Here is a 20,154-nt window from a genome sequence, read left to right as displayed (position 1 = left end):
TTTTATTATTGAAATTAAAATATGCGCATCATCAAACCAAAATAGCGAGTTACTTTTTTCATCCAAAATTGAGGACGAAGTTTTCAAACCCCTTTCAATGACATGCAAATTGTGCGAATGATGAACTTCAGGTTTAGTCTTACAGGTATACAGGGTGTCCCATAAAAACCGGACCCCAACACATTTGTGGTATTTTATAGAAATATGTCTTCATCCAATCATTCATGTTTATTATTGTGAAAGTCATCTTTTAGCGGTCATTTGTAAAATTAATCTCATTAGTTTTGATTTGGACGAATAGCGCCGTTTAAAATTGGTCTCATAATTTCAAAAATGACATTCAAATATTGATATAGGTCTTTAGTTCTTGATTTATTGGCCAACATGTTTTTGGCATTTTCTTCCATTTAATTTAATTAAAACCGTAAAACCTAACAAATAAAATTGTTATATTATTTTTGAAATACTCAGTCTCACTTTTTACAAAGTTTGATTTTGAAAAAAAGAGAGAGAGAGAGAAAAGGGCCACAGAAAGACACGCGCACGTAATTAGGCTTCAAAAACTCTCCACCGTGCGCTATTAACGAGTACGGTGCATGTGACTTAAACAGAAATCAGGGAGTGCAAGCTGACCTGAAGGAAAAAGCCTGAAAAGTGCGTGAATCTGGGCCAAACGCCTCCAAAACGGGCTGAAAATAAATAAAAGCGAGCGGGAATTTGGACTTCATGAAAGCAGGAATTCCTGCAAAAGCAGGAAAACTTGTTTGTATCCCTGCATACTGCAGTTACTGTCCGTTTTCTATCCTATACACAATACACAGTGCTCTCACCATTGACGCGTGACCTCTACAAATAGTGTATGTTAGAAGTATATTGCATTTGCCTAGTTAACATCACTGTGTGAAAAATAACCGGCCAATATTTAAAGTATTCTCTAAACTTCTAGCAAATATATTTCTCTAACATGACCTAAAATTACAGCTAGATTAGATGTTCAGAAATAGTCGCACTTTCGTAAAATATGAGTGAGGGCAAGGCATAGCTAGCTCATAGCTATATAGCCAACTCCCCGTGTTAATTGAATGGAGATTTGACCGAAAATATTGAGCTATATTGGTAACGGACCGCTCAGTTCTGAAGGATGCCACAAAAAAACGGTACAAGCTACATTTAAAGTATTCCATGAAATTCTAGAAAATATAGTTTTGTAACATGTCCTAAATTTTTAGCTAATTTAGGTGTTTGGAAATAGTCGCACTTTTGTGTTTTAGGAAGGATATGTAAACGACAGATAACACCAAAAATATGAAGAAATTATTTCCAAACCGTGCTCATTTTCAAGAATGCTGGTTAACAAAAAGCAGACCATTGTCTCATTTCGTGAACAAAGGTCCACATACCATTGTTTCCTTGCGTTTCCTTTATAATTGGTTACCCAACTGAAGCTGTATTATACCAGCTCATTGCGATACCGCACATATAAAACAGACACATGTGCACAACCAGAGAAGATCCGATTTAATCAGTTGAGCTGTTTCAATGAGTGTTATCTTGGTTTAATAGCTTTTAATGGGGTTTAAGTCCTGCAAAGGTCGAGGTGAATTCTACTGTAGACATGACTGCATCATAAACACTGAATGAATGATGAAAACACATTTGAAAATATAACGATATATTCGCCCCCATTCGCCGGGGCGCTTTTTATGGGACACAGACAATGCCATAGCCGATTTTTGATAAATAAAGATACGTTATTAATCATGATGAACGCATTCCGGTCAAAATTATACTGATGTTTATTACAATTAAAGTGTCCAATAGTAAATGGTCATAAATGAAGAGTTTATATAATTCGTGACAGTAAAAGTAAAGTACATGTATACGTATGCCTATTATGTTATTGAGTGCAACACATCTTGTGCATAATTTATAATGGCTCCTGCACTTCATACTGAACAACTCTAATGATTTTGGAATCTACCAGTTTATTGTATTGATCTCAAAAGCCCGAGTAAAAAATCTTGGTCGCAATCTAACAGAGGAAGTAGGCTACGGCGACTGAAAAGATCAGATGTGAAAATTGATCAATTATTGTACACAAATATACAAATCGCGAGTTTTTATGCTAAAATGTAATACACATGATATAGCAAGAGTATATACAATGGGCAAGTGGACTATGTACTGCGCACAAAAAGTATCCTTACACTTAAAACAAAAGCAATTTCTTCAAGCCGCTAAACTATTAATGCCGAATGAGACATTAAAATACGCAGAACAAAATTTCTCTATCTATCGACTATACCCCACTTTATTTTGTAATTTAGTTTGTGTCTTTAAGGGGATACTACACCCCTCGATAAATTTGTGTCTATTTTTGCATTTTTCTCAAACTAATAACACACTGGTAACAAAAGTTTTGTGTATTATAGGGGCAAGGAATCCAATTACTACACTGGAATTTCAGTGACCCAAGACAAGCGGTTCGTTATTTATGGACAACCGCATTTCCTATCATATATGCTGAACCGCTTGTCTTGAGTTACTGAAATTTCAGTGTAGTAATTGGATCCCTTGCCCCAATAATATACATAACTTTTGTTACCACTGTGTTATTATTTTTGAGAAAAATGCAAAAATAGTCACAAATTTACCACAGGGGTGTAGTACCCCCTTAAGAAATTGCTTCTCATGATACTTTTTGTGCGAAGTATGTTATATTCCACACTCTAGTATAGGCCTACACTGTATAATACATTACTAGTAATCCATCAGTACACACACATAGTAGGCCTACACCCTATGCATGCATAGGGCGCCATTTCATAAAGACCAGCACAACCCCAAGATGGAAAACAAAACATTTGAAAGGCCAAACAAAAAGCAAACTAAAAAAGCAGTCATTTTCCTTTAACCAGGAGGGTGAAAGTGCATAGGAACAATGCCGGAAACTACGTCACGCTATTGTTCGACCTAGGCTACATATTTTTTAACGCATGCGTGTTCGTCAATACAGCTTTAGTCTCCACCACCTTCGCAATACGGTACGTGGAGTGTCTGGAATCATACTGACGGCGGAGGAGAATACTAGCTGGTCAGACAGTTTAATTTTATGAAGCATATAATATATGAACAATCACTGTCATTTGATCGATTTACTACAGAATATATTGTATATTCAAAATATAATTTTAATATTGTAAACCTGTTAACTTATATATTTGTGTACTAAAGTATAAGGACACGTGAATAAAATCATGTCGAAGACAAAATGGCCGCTAATCCGCCTATTGTCTAGACCTAGGATACATATTTCAAAAGAGGGCAGCAGACTAGGATGCTTATCCCTTCCTCTTTATCCCCGCTTTAACTTCCTAAAGGTCGTTGATAGGTTTTTTTTAAATCACGAACCTGTGATGAATTTAAAAAGTACTTAATCTGTTATCTTTCCTGGAGTGGTTAACATGGTTAATGGATGAAATGGCCAGTTCGCCTCCCAGCCTCAAGTATGTGATCGCTGCTAGTTCGGCCATTATCTGGTATGGCGCACGAAATGGCCTTTACACATCATTAAAGTGAACCAAACCATCCAAATTTCAAGCAGCTGGACATGCAAACGCAGCATCACGTATGGCGATTCATTGATACAAGGAGCCGGAAACTCCAATGTTTTACAAATCACTAAATAATTTGACTGCTTGCTTCTCTGAAAGTAATGATAAAACTAATCGAGAAAAGACCAAAAATTAACTCTTTTAAGACTGAAAATCATGGTTTGAGATCAAAAGAATGAATATTGATATTAATTTTTTAGCTATTTTGTAGTGGCATGCCTGACGACCACTCTTTCAAGAGTGCACAGTTATCTAGTCTCGACTTTCACTACATACACACTAAAAACTACGGGGTTATATTTTCTGGTCATTTTGAATTGACCACGTTTGGGGTTGTTTTGACCCTTCAAGGGGGTTGTACTGTTTTAATTTGACCACATTCACGAGGTCATTTTAGCCACGACGAACGTGGTCAAAAACTTCGTGGTCATTTTGCCGATACCGTCGCGCATTGATATCAGTTTCAATCTTCCGCTTTGAAAATCTCAATTCATAAATGAGTTTAAACATGAGCTGCAATTAATGTTTGTTGATTAATAAATAAAACTAATTTTTTGACCGAAGTTACCCAATTTGTCAACTTTATAATGACTTGCATTTCGGAACTATTTGCACACACGGTGTGCATCGGCTCACGTGGTCACATCAGCGCCATATTTGTTCTGATTGTGCAGCTCAGCGGATTGTCGTGTGTGCTTGTCTGCATGATGGAATATGAAAAGTTAGTTGAAAAGTGAGACTGCAAGGATGCATAGACCCTTGTCTATGCACGCAGATTCATTCAATTTCATGCTGTCGTGGCTGGTGTCTTGGCTGCAGTTGTTATAAGCTTTATGACTCGTAAGGCTTGATTGAAATCGGCATCGGCATACTTATTCAATCTGTTGAAATATCACATATTCGACCAAATATTCTACAATTAAGGGATCCAAAATGAGCGTTTATTGCGTTTCGACAGTATTTTTTGTGGGACATGAGAGCACCTCAGACCTATCGAATTGCATTCTGAATACGAAGCATATCTTTCTGATATCAAATAATTTTCATTTTTTAAAATCACAATATAATACAAATTTTATGACAAATTATAAAAATTTGATATTTTTCAAATTTTTGATATAACAGTCCTCGAAGTAAATTATATAAATCTAATGATATATTCTTAAAGTGTATTGAAAATTTTGACCTTTCATATTGAAGATATGGATTTTTTCCCAAAAAGACCTAATTTTTTTGGTGTTTTGGAAAAAAAATCCATATCTTCAATATGAAAGGTCAAAATTTTCAATTGAGCGTCGGCTTTTCATCCCACCTACATACACTTTAAGTATAAATCATCAGATTTATAAAGTTTACTGTTAAATATCAAAAATATCAATTTTAATGATTTGCCATAAAATGTGTATTAAATTGCGAATTTCAAAAAATCAAAATTATTTGATATCAGAATGACATTCTTCGTATTCAGAATGCAATTCGATATGTCTGATGTGCTCTAATGTCCTAAAATAAATACTGTCCAAACGTTCATACCCCAGCCCTTAAGGAAAACGTTTTTTCTAGAAAAGTAAATTACTAACTTAGTAAGACACCATCAATAAAATAAAAAAATAAAAATATGTAAATATTATAATACCAATGCAATAGCAGCCAACGCCGATACGCTATTATATCGCGGCGTTTTAGCTACATCCCTGCTTTCGTTTTTATGTTCTTTCTAACTTTAATAATACCGACATAAACAGGGTACTTGTTCTGCACACATACGGATCATTTACACGCAGAATAAGACTCGTATGCCTTTTATATTCACTGGTCTAAAAATAGAATAAAAATATTACCGCATTTTTATTTTCTAATTGTTTTAACAGTAACTGTTTTTCTCAGTTATGTCTTTCAATGATCTGTGACGTAATTTAAATGAACCAAGTTCGCGTAATATTCCGGCTTCTGTATTTCCGGGGTAAATGCTCTTTGCACTTTCTTTGACAGTAAAACAAATATTCTCAATATTTAATATTGTCGTTCAAATTCATTGTTGTATTGGCTTGCGTCGTTTTTAAACGCATGGACGAATAATGGGTCATACAGACTCTGAATATCCGACAGAATATTTTGTATTCGTTATATTTATATTCAACTCATTTTTATCTTCTAACGAAGTGTAATTAATGTTCATGGAAAATCAACTGTATATGATGTTGAATGTCTAGTTGAAATGCATAGCTAATTTATTCCTCTTTAAAATGCACCACATTGGTAAGAATCGCCGTTTTCACGTCTTGTGAATGTAGTGCATGGATCTCACACAGAATATGTCAAATTGACCATAATTCTGTGCAGTATAAACAATCCCATATCTTTGCATGCAATCCTCCAAGATGACAGGGCAATCAACGACTACCTACAGAATAGACTCGGAATATGGGAGTAGAGAGAATGGAATGGCCTGCCACTGATGCCATCAGCCCCAACTTCAACTCGATTGAACCACGGTTCATTCTTGAATCTGTGTGGGATCATCTTGGTTGGGCTGTGCGTACAAGAGTAACCAATGCAACCACATTTAATGACCTGCGACGAATAATCCTGGTTGAGGAGTGGAATGTCATCCCACAACAATATGTGACCAGGCTGGTGAGTAGTAGAGGAGATGTCATGCATGCTGTTGTGGCTGTGTATGGTTTTTTTCCACACGCTCTTGAGGTTAGTGATTGTTTGAGCACAGAATAATGACCATTTGACACATTCTATTTGAGACTCCACTACATTCACAAGATATGTACTCGGCGGTAAAAAAAAGGTGACTGTTACAAATAATGGTGTCACTGGAAAGAGTAAAACATTAGCTGTCTCCATTGATATGCAACACGATATGAACATGTTACAAATAATCGCGGATATATAGAAGCTTGAAAAAAGTCCAAACTTTTTTTAGGAGTTTATTGTTTTATCGAATATTCTACACGTTCTACGTCCTGTAAACAAGTCTGTAGCAGGCTTAAATAACGCGGACACGGATAAACGCCTTATAACCGTGAACTGTGTGATTGATCAGGGCCCAAGATCAAAAGATCGATGACGTCCTATAAACGTAACTGGTTTCGTTTAGGGGGGAGGGGGGTCAAAATACTCGATTACGTTTGTACAAAAACATCGGTCTGAAAAATGTGTCATTATTATTATTATTATGTCAAAATTGTTAACATTTTATTATTACGTTTCTGGCCGGGAGGGAGGGGGTTGGCTGAGAAACGAAACCAGTTACGTTTAAAGGACGTCATCGATCTTTTGGTTTGTTCCCTAAGGCAATTTACCACACAATTACTTCACAATATTGCATATTATAGCTAAAATGAAATGGCAACTCCTCTGTCATTGTTAGGTTCAGATGTAGGGTTTATTGTCACTTTGTCAAGCAGCACAGCACTGCAAACCCCAAAGTTCAATATCAATTTATGTCACATCATGATAATTCTTTACCCATAAAAATACATGTATTGTTTCAAAGTGGCTTTTTGACAAATAAAAAAAATGTAGATTTAATAGCAGTCTTATAAAATGCATTCAAGCTTGTTATGTGTATCCTATGGCCCGGCTGGTTGTATATGGCATGGTTATTTCATTACACTACATCATGATATATAATTCTACAGTATCAAGAATTTATGAAGAAATAATCACTGAAATAAAAAATACACAAGTTACAAGTGATGACATCGGGGACACACAGAAATTGCACATAATTATTTCATGTTTTAAACACCTGGGTCTTTTTCACTAGTGACACTTCAGGCTTGTTCAGACAGCAACTTACCTCAGTATGAGCATAGCACGGATGTAGTGTGAGGTCATATCCCTTCTTAAGCGGGCTTTAGAGTTAAGTTTGTGTTAATTAAGCTAACACTAAGCTACCTCTGAGCCTGAGGTAGCTCCCTCTGGGGTAGCTTAGTGTTAGCACCTGTCTGAACAAGTATCGTGTTAACAAACAGGGCGCTTAACACAAAGATTTACCACTGTAAAATCTCTGTGGTAGCGCACTAACACAAAGTGGTTGCTGCAGCTAATACAGAGTGCTTACGAGTTAATGAACTTGAGGGAACTGCCGGAGAACCTGAAAAGGGGACCCTTGACTGCAGCACATACCCGTACCACCTTTACATGTGTGCCCGCTGGCCCGGGTTGCTACCCTTCATAAGTAAAATATAAGGATTTACTGCAATGACCCTTTGTTAAGTTTCGTAAAGGGTATTCGTAAACTGCAAACAGTTACTCGGGCTACGAAAGATAGCAAATTAAGTGAAATACACCTCTGGGTACTTATTTGTACATTGAGTCAATTGCTCACTTACTATACTTCTATTGCACCATTAATCACGCTAATTTGTTTCTCACTGCACATATAGTGTGCAACTAATAATTACTTCACTTTGGAGTGGACATAATCATTATACATAATTGGATTTTTTATGCAGGTCAATAAAACAAAGATAAAAGGCAATTACAATCCAACAATAACTTTCAGTTCTGTATTTGCTTTGATGTCACAATGGGCTATTCCACTTAAATCCATCACCCAATGGAATACATGATCTTAATCTCCTACACAGGGGGTGTAGATTTCAAATGGAGTCACTAACCCCATTTGAAATTCACACTCCCTGTGTGAAGATTAAAGTCATGTCTACCATTGGGTGTATGGATTTCAACTGGAATAGCCCATTTTGTTATGTTGCATGTCACATTCACAGATATATTTTTTTCAATTCAAATGAATGACTTTTTGTGGCATGCACTGTACAATATCCACAAGCAAAGGTACCTCTTTTGTGTACAATGTGTATTGCAAACTGACCTACATGCCCGCCTACATGTTTATATATAACAGCTGCTGAAGAGTTAAAGGGATATCTCTGAAGTTGAAATGCAATATATTTCTTCTGCAGTTTACCAAGTCCATCAGAATTGATTTTGCAACTTTGTAACACTAATCAACATTACTCTTGTTGAGTAAATCAAAGAATGGGGAATATTATGGAATTGGAAATGATACCTACATCATAAGACAACAAAACTTAACAATTTGAAGTAAACATGTTAGGCAGCCAAAAAAGTATGTCTCAAATCATACCAAGACTTTAAATTCAATACAGAATGAGCTTTTACCTACCCCGACTCAAAACTCAAGTCAAACTAAGAATAAGAAAAGTTGAAATATTTAGAACTTTCAAAACTTGACATTTTAAAACACATAATGAAACATTAAGTATTAAGTGTTAATTATATGATTCTTCTAACAAACGCTTCAATTAAAAAAAAAAATTTTTACAAACATTTTTGTAAACAATAAAAAAATAGGGAAAAAATTATATCGATCAATTTCTCTGAAATGCCCACTGCAAAACACGGCAGTTTTGAGACATACTACTTTTTGACCTAATAGGAGGAAGAAGGAAGGCCCATATCACAGCTACAAAAAACTTCCTGTTTTGAACATTTCTTGTCATTATAATGTATACTATAGGCATCATATGTGTTTGGTGGTTTGTGTAAAGCATGACCTTACAACAACCAGGAACTAAGATGTTTTGCTTTCTAAACCATAATTACATGCAGTTTTTTTAATTGCTTTTCAAAAGGTCATTAAAGCATATATGGACTAGAACAATGTCCTTTTTATTACTAAACAGTATCACATACAATAACTAAAAATGAACGTAACGTTCAATTAAAATGAAAGTAAGATTTCCGTAAGATTTCATATTGCTTGTAAAACAAATATATCGTAAGGAGTAAATCTTTTAAAAAAATTGTGCCATTCATTTTTTGATTGAAAATATCATAGTTTTTTCTTGATTTCTCAAATAAAAACAAAACAAAATGCTTTAAAAAAACACAGAAAACAAACTTGTTTTTTAGCCTAGTGGCTAGAGATTCAGTCATTAAAAATTCTTGAATTCATTCAAATTGCAAAAAATAAGGTTAAACAACATATTTATTTGTCTTTAATATTTGTATGCCAGTGGTGAAGTGTAATAAATGAAATGAAAATTAAATTTTCAGCTGTTCCAGGTGTTTTGAAAAATATACTGGCATTGAACACACATGAAAAGTTCTAAAAAAGTATCTAATATATTATATATGCTTTTGTGCCTTATATGAGTAAATATTATATTTCAGCTTATAAGTGGGGGGACTCAAACAGGGTCCAGTTTAATACTAGTACAATTCTACATTAGTGTATTCATTTCATATATTTTCAGCATCAGATACATTGGTAAACAGATTTTTTGGTCATGATATGAAAAATTTACCAGAACATCAACATCTCCAAATATTATGTATGCAACAGATTAGTGATCATGCAAATTCTTGCAAGCTAAGTATTCTGTCGGTGCAGCGTTGGACCATGGAAGAAAGAGATGAGAAGGAACCACAACGACTTCGATCGGCCAAGTTTTAATCCGCATATCTATTGACGCATGAAAATAAAAGCTATCAATGGTACTTACTTTCATGTATGATCCATTTACCGCGATCGATGCTTGGCGAAATAATTACTGGAAAAAAACTATAACAAACCCATCCAAGAACAAACCAACGCTACCCAGAAGTAAGATTATGGAATTTCACTGATGCTCTGAACTTGAATAGTAGCTTTGTTTTGGGATCTACAGTCAAACTGTTTTCTTGATCGTGTTATGTAGAAAATGTCCTTTAAAACATCGAAAAGGTCATCAAAATCGGCCGTTTTTTTGCTGAGTTTCATCTTTAACAAATAAGGTAAGATTTTGGTGACTTTTTCGATGAAAAATAGATGCAAAATATTCTTAAATAATGTACAATGTTCCGGTTGAGTCCGGTACATGAAACCTGTTTAATTTAATAGTTTATATGTGTATAATCGTAACTAGCTAACTTCGTTTCAGTGCCAAAGACTGCCAACTCTGAGAAAAAAATCATCAAAGTTCGGGAAAATTGGGCGAAATGGAAGAAAAAGATGTAGGCCATCAATGACCGATGATCACGTCACCAGAGAAAATCCTATAAAGTGCTTGCACGGAAGGTCATTAGTTCAAATCATCCTTCAGACACGCTCCAGAAGACATGCAAATACATGGAGTACAATACCAATCACCTATTTAACGCGGGGTATTGATCAAAGTAAATCCTCATGAATAACAATGTCAATTAAATGTCGGTAAAGGGAGTGTACAAAGTGAATGCGTTCGTTGTGGTTCCTTCTTATCTCTTTCTTCCATGGTTGGACATAGCCGGTATCATGCAGCAAAATGCTACTCAATTTTGATCACTTTTGATCACACAATTTTGGAAAAAAATTTTATGCCTTAGACTTCTATAGTGAAGTGTGCAAATGTAACAAAAACCAAGAAGTGCAAGCTGATAAGGCTACGCATAAAAAATGTCTTACATCCAACGATTTCAGTTGGTGGGAGTGTTGTGATAACTTATCTATTCAACTTCCCTCTGAAAACCCTGAGTGCAAGATAGTGCTGATGCACTGAATAGGAAACCTAACAGAATTTGAAACAGTAGCCTAATACATGACACAAAATTCATATTCTCTTAATTTCTGCTCAAGAAACATGTTAATCCATTGTGTGAAGCCTGAAGGAATGAACAAAAACTGGAATATCCCCATGGCTACAAACACAAGAAGTAAAAAATTCTATGTAGCTTGTTTTTAATACTGAAAAAAATGCATAGCACATAGCTTTTGTGCAAAATGTTTGAGACATACATTTCATCTATATAGATGGAGCAATATTCAGCAATCTCGCCCACCTGACAGAATTGTAACGTTCTGTTTTGTATCACATAGCAATAATACGCTCATTCCTAATTGCAATTGACACTCAACACACTCCATCATCTAAGCTCCAAGCATCATCATGTTATCCATATTAACTTACAGTACCATGCATTAATCACAATCAGTAGAGAAGTATATGACTCGGGACTCTTTATATGTCATACATTTTGTCATAAATTCATAATGTTGATGGATATGATCAGGTGTAATTTTAATGAATAATAATTCATGCTTCATAATTAAGTTGAACATGATAAGGACATGCACCAGTTATCATGACAAATCTTCTTGTTGTGATTAATGTTAAAGTGGAACTTATAGCACCATTAATTTTTTTGCACTTTGCCAATCTGGAACTTTTTCACACTAAACTTCTTTACATTGGTCTTCATTAACATGTATATCTTGTTATTGCCATGGCATCTACTGGGAACACAAAAATAATGTAACATGACATATATCCCATTTTCAGTATATAGAATTCATAAACCCAATTTTTAAGAAGCTTAAAATTATCACAATTAAAAAATAATGATTTAAAATCAATCCAGTTTAACTGGAAACAATTTCTACATGTATTCATCCTTCTAATTAAATATAATTATCTTCATTATTCTATCAAAAAATATTGTATTCCTTACTAACATACAACTTAAGCATCCAATTCTGATGATTCAAAGACTGTACTATCGCAGTATACCTGGACCACTGAGCCGGGGCGGGGGAAATATTTTTAAATATACCTGCTGACAGGCCGGAAATATTTTAGACTGAATAAAAATGTTAATTGTTGACCCCAAATATTTTTTGCCACGGTGTTCAAGAATCTAAAAAGTGGAAGGGGTTTAGAGAAAAAGTTCTTGCATTTTCTCTTTTCTTTTAAACCGTATTCCTTTGACAATATATGCAATAAAACATACAATACCATCAGGAACAAAAATTGCTAAAATGGGCCAAAATTAGTAAATTAATGTGGCCATTACAACTATTTTTATTTTTTATCCTGGTGCATCATATTTTTCTGGTATTTAGAGCCCTTTTGTTCCTGTATTTCAAACCAGGGACCCCCTCCCCGGTATGCCTCTGTGTGTGTCAAATTCAATGAATATTTCACTTTCAGAGTGCAAAGTCCATGTTGAGGGCCAATTAATCCACTTCATTATTTCAGTATCACTTGCATAGATAATCAAGAAAAGGAAAAGAAAGGTATTACTTTATGCAAAGGAAAACATTGTAAAAGGATTATGGATATGTTAGATGTCATCTCTACCAAGATATACAATGTACAGCAAGGATATGGTTGGAAGAAAAGATTGGTCTCTTCTAGACCCGATCTAATTTGCTGCTTCTTTGGCCTCTAGCTTAAGCCTTAGACTCTCTGGCATCTCAGGTGGTGGTGGGCGTGGCAATTTGAAGTAGACCTTGACTGAATCATAGATGAACCATTGCAGGGCAGTCAGTGTACCAATCATGATGATACGTGGGAATAGACCCTTCCATAAACCTGGAAAAAAGAATATAATCAGAAGCTTAAAGGTGGGCAGTCAGCTATTTCATGTTCTGTTTTCAAGGAGAGGGGATGGATTTCATGAAATAAAATTCAAAGCATTAATTAAAGCATAAAAAACTCACTTCCCTGAAATTTTTTTTTTTTTTTTTGCATAAAAAAATGTGGGGAAATTTAAAAAATCGAAATACAGAAAAATCACACCCTATACTAAAATGCAGAAAACCTTAGGCAGTGGCGTATTGTAAGGATACATCAGCGTATATACTGCGTTACGCACTTGTCTCTGATTGGCTGCTAAGGCGATATATTGTTGCTGAGTGGAAATTTATGAATGAACTGTGCGCCGTACGCGTTGTTAGCGCCGAATTTGCAACATCACGGTAGTCGCGCTCGTAAAAGGTTTGCTGCATTTTAGTATAGTCCAGCGATTTTGATATGAGAAGCAAACATGTGTATTGCAAAATGTCACTTGAGATAGGAGAGTACATACATTTTGTACTTCTGGTGGTGGTTACAACTCTTTACTATATTTTTCTTGGAGATGGTGATATTTGCGATGTGATATTTGCATAATACCGACTTAACTGAATACTATTGAGCAAGACAGTACATACATGTAGAATCATCCTAAGGACAGGATCATAACCTTTAACTGTCTGGTCAGTCCAAGGAAATCTGTCCAACTCCACAGAGAAACTAATAATAGAAGGGACTCATTACCCATTGCACTACAGGGAAATCTGTCTAACTCCGCAGAGAAACTAATAACAGAAGGGACTCATTACCCATTGACACTACAGGGAAATCTGGTAAACTACTCAACAAGACAGTGGAATGATCCCAAGGCCGGAGCATAACCTCCAAACTGTCTGCGTCTGGTCAGTCCAAGGAATAAAATTGCTATTTACACTACAGGGAAATCTGTCTAACTCCACAGAGAAACTGAAAACAAAAGGGGCTCATTTACTACAAATTTGCAGCTGTTTTTGAAGGCACTGTATCCCTGTCCCCTCTTGTCTATGTCTCTGCTCATGGTTCTAAGATAAGGATTACAGTTTGTGGTTGGATTAGAAATTGTTAAAAATAAAAGATTTGGGTTAGTATACAGATGAAGGTTGGTGGCGACATCCCTTATTCAGAAGAAATCGTTCCCAATTTTTTCTTGTCCTCGTGATAATTGCATATTATATTGACTATACAGAATACTAGACACCAAGGGCTTAGACAGCTAGCCATGTCGGGATTGTTTTACACACCCAAATTTGTAGATACACACCCAGTTTTTGCCCGCATGGCCTGTACTTTGTACACAAATCTTAAATTTACACACCCAGCTTTTTGAATTTACACACCCAAACCTTCAAATCCTGCCTAAGACCCCAGTTCCTACAAAAATGTATCTAACATATGAAGCGCTTCACAAGATTCGCTGAGTGAGTGTAGGCGAAAATGTCTTTTCACTGTAGATAAATCGGTAAAATCACCCTCTGGAGAATATATGTATACAAAGAGATGCAGACGCGGATGGTTTTAATCAGGACTATGTGGTGATCACAGTGATATCAACTTACCGGCCATACCCAGCTTACGAGCTACTTCTACAGCTGTACTACCCTTATCCTGATTCAGCTTAGATACCACAGTGTCAGCCGGGTGAGACACAATAGCACAGAATACACCAGCTGTAAGAAAAATGTAACACAATATTTTAAGTTGCATATGTACAAAGACATTTTTATGGACAGAGACTCCAATATATTTCATGTGTGCAAATAAATTAAAGGTACACAACAAATACATGCATGAATGTAAAATGTACGGGACCGCGAGTCATGTATTTTACTTAATACTTTAAAATAGCAAATTGCCAATTTTCTTTAGCAGCAATTATTTTTAAACAGATGATAATGCATTCTTCAGCCAGGAAGAAAGGTAAAAATTCAGAATCCATATTTAGAAACTTATCCATTCCTGTAAAAAGAAATAATAGAGGAAATGCGAGACCACTGAAAGTGCTACAATTGATTTGTCTTTTTTCCTGGTAATATAAACATAAAAGTTTGAAGATGCTCAAAAACAATGTTTTTGGTACCTAGTTATGTACTCTGAATTCAACTATAAGTTATAATGGTAATACAGGTGCACACACATTCAGGAGTGTTGCATGATTGGTCTTTACTGTTCACTATTGCCCAAGTGATTTTTGTAATTTTGAAAACAAAGTTAACAAATATGGTTCAAGCATGAATCAGTAACGTAATCACCTGAATTATTTTATTTCTGATTATTTTCTTAAATTTGTCTCATTATCATTTGTTCTTGTGCAAAGATTGGTGACAGACCTTCATTTCTAGAAACTTCATTTCTATTAATCACTCGACCAACTTTATCATGGAGCTCAACAAGGAGCTCAATTTACAATGCCCAGCATTTAAAACATGATATTTTCAAGAAACAAGGAGCTTGATAAATAGCACTCCTGAAATGTTGTCAGGAGCTCTCCGAGGAGCTCCAGAGCTATAGAGCTCCTTAAAAATGAAGGTCTGTGGTGAATACATATATGTTTAAGGGGTGGGGTATGAACGTTTGGACATCTATTGTTGGACATTAGAGCACTTCAGACATATCGAATTGCATTCTGAATACGAAGAATGTCCTTCTGATATCAAATAAATTTTTTTTCGCAATGTAATACACATTTTATGGCAAATGATTACAAATTGATATTTTTGATATATGTGACCGTACACCACGAATGAGCCGTAAATGTCCTCAATTGTATTCTGAGTTACAGTGTAAAATGGGCATGAAGGTCATATTCATAGGTATTTCAATTTGGTGCTACGTGTATCTCATTAAATGAGGTACACGTAGCACCAAATTGAGGTACCTATGAATACGACCTTCATGCCCATTTTACACTGTAACTCAGAATCAATTGAGGACATTTACGGCTCATGTCGTATGTACGGTCACATATAACAATACCGTACTCAAGTAAACCATAAATCTGATGATTTATACTTAAAGTGTATTTAGGTGGGATGAAAAGCCGACGATCAATTGAAAATTTTGACCTTTTGTATTGAAGATATGGATTTTTTTTTCCAAAACACCAAAAAAAATTAGGTCTTTTGGGGAAAAAATCCATATCTTCAATATGAAAGGTCAAAATTTTCAATTGATCGAACGGGCTTTTCCTCCCAGCTACATACACTTTAAGAATATGTCATTAGGTTTATAAAATTAACTTCGAGGACTGTTATATATCAAAAATGTGAAAAGTATCAATCATAAAATTTGTATTATATCGTGAATTTCAAAAAATGAAAATTATTTGATATCAGAAAGACATTCTTTGTATTCAGAATGCAATTCGATATGTCTGATGTGCTCTCATGTCCCACAAAAAATACTGTCGAAACACTCATTCCAGATCCCTTAATGCATGCTTGAACCATATTTTATACTTTGTTCTCAAAATTACAAAAAATGACTTGGGCATATATTGTAGCAGGCTGACGATATGTCATTTACACCACATTATTAAAAAACACATCCAGCATTCCCTCACACTTTCTTACCTATATAGCCAGCAACAAAGGTCACAACAAGTTGTTCAGACTTGGAGCAATCTGATCTTGCTTTTGGTACCACATATTTATACAGAGCTTCTACAGTCCTCTCAAAGCAGGCAAATTTCATCATTGTGTATGGAATCTGACGCATCCATAATGGAGGAAGCCCTTTGTAGAATCTGAAACAGCCAATTCATAGTCATTTTTGCTTTACACTTCAGACAAATGGTTTAATTTAGTCAAAAATGAATCACATGCTGCTGAGAGTTTACTCTTTCCTAAGATAGAGGGGATCAAGTGTATTTTTGAGTAATCACCCCATACCCTCTCAGAATTGGAGTCCATCAGAATAATCTTATGTGGGTACAAGGAAGACACAAAACTGGTCTCACAGTCCATGTTGTTTTTCCAGAAATGGCTCCTATGAAGATGGACCTGGTACCCTTTTCTTAGCATTCACAAGTATCAACTGGTGATTTTGACCAACTTAAGGGATCTAAAATGAGCGTTTATTGCATTTCGACAGTATTTTTTGTGGGACATGAGAGCACCTCGGACCTATCGAATTGCATTCTGAATCTGAAGCATGTCTTTCTGATATCAAATAATTTTCATTTTTGAAAATCACAATATAATACAAATTTCATGACAAATTATAAAAATTTGATAGTTTTCAAATTTTTGATATATAACAGTCCTCGAAGTAAATTATATAAATCTAATGATATATTCTTAAAGTGTATGTAGCAGGGAGGAAAAGCCGACAGTCATTTGAAAATTTTGACCTTTCATATTGAAGACATGGATTTTTCCCCCAAAAAGACCTAATTTTTTTTGGTGTTTTGGGAAAAAAATCCATATCTTCAATCTGAAAGGTCAAAATTTTCAATTAATCGTCGGCTTTTCATCCCACCTACATACACTTTAAGTATAAATCATCAGATTTATAAAGTTTACTTCAAGAACTGTTAAATATCAAAAATATCAATTTTAATGATTTGCCATAAAATGTGTATTAAATTGCAATTTCAAAAATCAAAATTATTTGATATCAGAATGACATTCTTCAGTATTCAGAATGCAATTCGATATGTCTGATGTGCTCTAATGTCCCAAAATAAATACTGTCCAAACGTTCATACCCCAGCCCTTAAGTAGCTCATAACCTCCTTTTCTGAGCATATAAAAAGCTGTAAGCCTGTATTCTGGCTAAACCTTTTATCACATTTTCAGAATCTGGCTTCAAATTCTGTTGTGAGCACCCAAAGTAGGTAATTTATTATGTGTTTTAGTCATTTTGGAGGTCCCTGGTGCGCCAAATGTGACCGTGATACTCCAATGTCAAAGATACATTATCTATAGATGGGTGCATATAAATTAGCAAAGTCTTTACCAAAGAAGGGCTGAGGTAAATTTTTCATTGTGGCCAAGAAAGATTATTCTGATAGAATTCACTATTAAAGGGGCATTTAAGTGATCCACAGCCTCATCCCCCACTTTTCCCAAAAAATTGAGATTTTTACACCACTGGATACCTCTGGCTACATAATGTTTATGTACCAAATATTTCTTGCAGATTAATTAGTTTAGCAAAAAATATCAAATTTGAATTTCGTTCTGGTGCACCAGAGCGAAATTACTTACATTGTCTATGGAGCAGTGTAATACACATAATCATGCATAACTGCATAAGCGCAATATCGGAATCAACTGAAATTTTGGAATTAAGCTTTTTTCGTGGATATCTACTGAAAAATGTCATAAAAAGAGGATGCTAGGATCACGAAATCCTCCTTTAATAGACTTGCGACAAACCTGGTGAGAGCAATAAATTTAATTCTTATGAATATCTCTTACCCTCTGATTCCTTCCTCTGCCCACAGCTTTGGCAAACCTTCTCGTAATGTCATCGCCCATCCAGGTTGTGTTTGGATGCGCACTTTCAATGCTTCCATAGGACACAATAATATGTCAGCAAAAAATTCTGCGCTAGCACTTGCAAGAAGATATAGAGTTATGCGATAACGGTAACAATATTCCTGTGATGTTGACAACAGAACAAAAATATTGTTAACATTCATAGCAGCCACAAAAAAAAAAAAAAAAAAGAAAGAAAGAACGGACCAACAAAAGGGCACTGGAAAAAAGAAAATTTCTCATTATGTATACGTATATACACTGAAAACATGAGATAATCTGATGCTTTATTACAGAGAATGTAATCGTTGACTACGTATTAGTTTGGAAAAAAAAGTTTTGTAGATTAAATTTAGACCTCCGCTCTCCCCATGGTACATTTAGAATTGGATAAATGAACCATGAGAGTACCTGTGTTCTTCAGAATGGATACAACTAAGCCTTACCACACCCTTCAGAGGGCATGTTAAAGTACCATTCAGTGGTCCCAGTGCAAGTGTAAAAAAATCTAAATTGTTTATAAATTGCTTAGAAGTGAAGGATAAGTCATTCAAATTGCCATTTGGTATTTTTGAAATGACACATTTGGCAAAAACCAAAGAAAACAGTAGTATTGACAATATTGAAGCCCCATAAACAGATACGTGTAAATGTCTTATTTTGTGTCTTACACCGTTTTTGGCTGAAACACTAGCATGATAAGTTAGCACATCTATGACAATGTCAATGATACCAAAATCTGATGATTTTTACGATCCTCCAGATAAGCAAATCGCTGAATGGGCCTTTCAGCAGCAGGACATCTTCTTGAGGTTCAAAATAAATGGGGAATATCAATTGATACTTATCCTCCAAAATCTAGAAATTATCACCTGAAAATTAAATTACAGGTGGTAATTATTTTCCTTCGAAAGTAGACCCCAAAATAAAATTAAGATTTTGAGGCTTGATTCACAATCCAGGTACTGCTATGATGTGCCCTGTACGGTTGTCGTCCTGGAGGAAGTGACCCAATTCTGATATCTTGGATATAAACCAGCACCACTACGATCTTGATGAAATGGAACACTATTATATGTATGTATGCAAGCAAGCCATGTGCTTAACTTACCTCTCCCATGAGATTGCCATACTGTATTTTGAAGACTTCATACAGTCCAAATTCTTCAGAATGGATACAACTAAGCCTTACCACACCCTTCAGAGGGCATGTTAAAGTACCATTCAGTGGTCCCAGTGCAAGTGTAAAAAAATCTAAATTGTTTATAAATTGCTTAGAAGTGAAGGATAAGTAATTCAAATTGCCATTTGGTATTTTTGAAATGACACATTTGGCAAAAACCAAAGAAAACAGTAGTATTGACAATATTGAAGCCCCATACACAGATACGTGTAAATGTCTTATTTTGTGTCTTACACCGTTTTTGGCTGAAACACTAGCATGATAAGTTAGCACATCTATGACAATGTCAATGATACCAAAATCTGATGATTTTTACGATCCTCCAGATAAGCAAATCGCTGAATGGGCCTTTCAGCAGCAGGACATCTTCTTGAGGTTCAAAATAAATGGGGAATATCAATTGATACTTATCCTCCAAAATCTAGAAATTATCACCTGAAAATTAAATTACAGGTGGTAATTATTTTCCTTCGAAAGTAGACCCCAAACTGTTAACTGGTTACACCAACTAGATCCGC

The 20,154-nt window shown here is 35.2% G+C and overlaps 1 protein-coding gene across 1 annotated transcript in view; it reads right to left on the bottom strand.

Moving 5' to 3' along the window:
- Nucleotides 1-10,957: 10,957 nt before the first annotated feature.
- The window catches only part of LOC140147552 (solute carrier family 25 member 3-like), a gene marked incomplete at its 5' end in the record, with an annotated part of 12,733 nt that continues 3,536 nt past the window's right edge, over nucleotides 10,958-20,154 (bottom strand). The window contains 4 exons of the mRNA XM_072169333.1: nucleotides 10,958-12,952; nucleotides 14,530-14,640; nucleotides 16,543-16,715; nucleotides 18,394-18,575. Of these exons, the coding sequence (XP_072025434.1) occupies nucleotides 12,783-12,952; nucleotides 14,530-14,640; nucleotides 16,543-16,715; nucleotides 18,394-18,575 (636 nt within the window). The remainder of the gene's footprint in view (nucleotides 12,953-14,529; nucleotides 14,641-16,542; nucleotides 16,716-18,393; nucleotides 18,576-20,154) is intronic.

The sequence above is a fragment of the Amphiura filiformis genome, chromosome 3 (assembly GCF_039555335.1).
Source record: "Amphiura filiformis chromosome 3, Afil_fr2py, whole genome shotgun sequence".
NCBI classification, from domain to species: domain Eukaryota; kingdom Metazoa; phylum Echinodermata; class Ophiuroidea; order Amphilepidida; family Amphiuridae; genus Amphiura; species Amphiura filiformis.
Note: the sequence above shows the minus strand (reverse complement) of the source record. Positions and strands in the feature narration are given on the sequence as shown.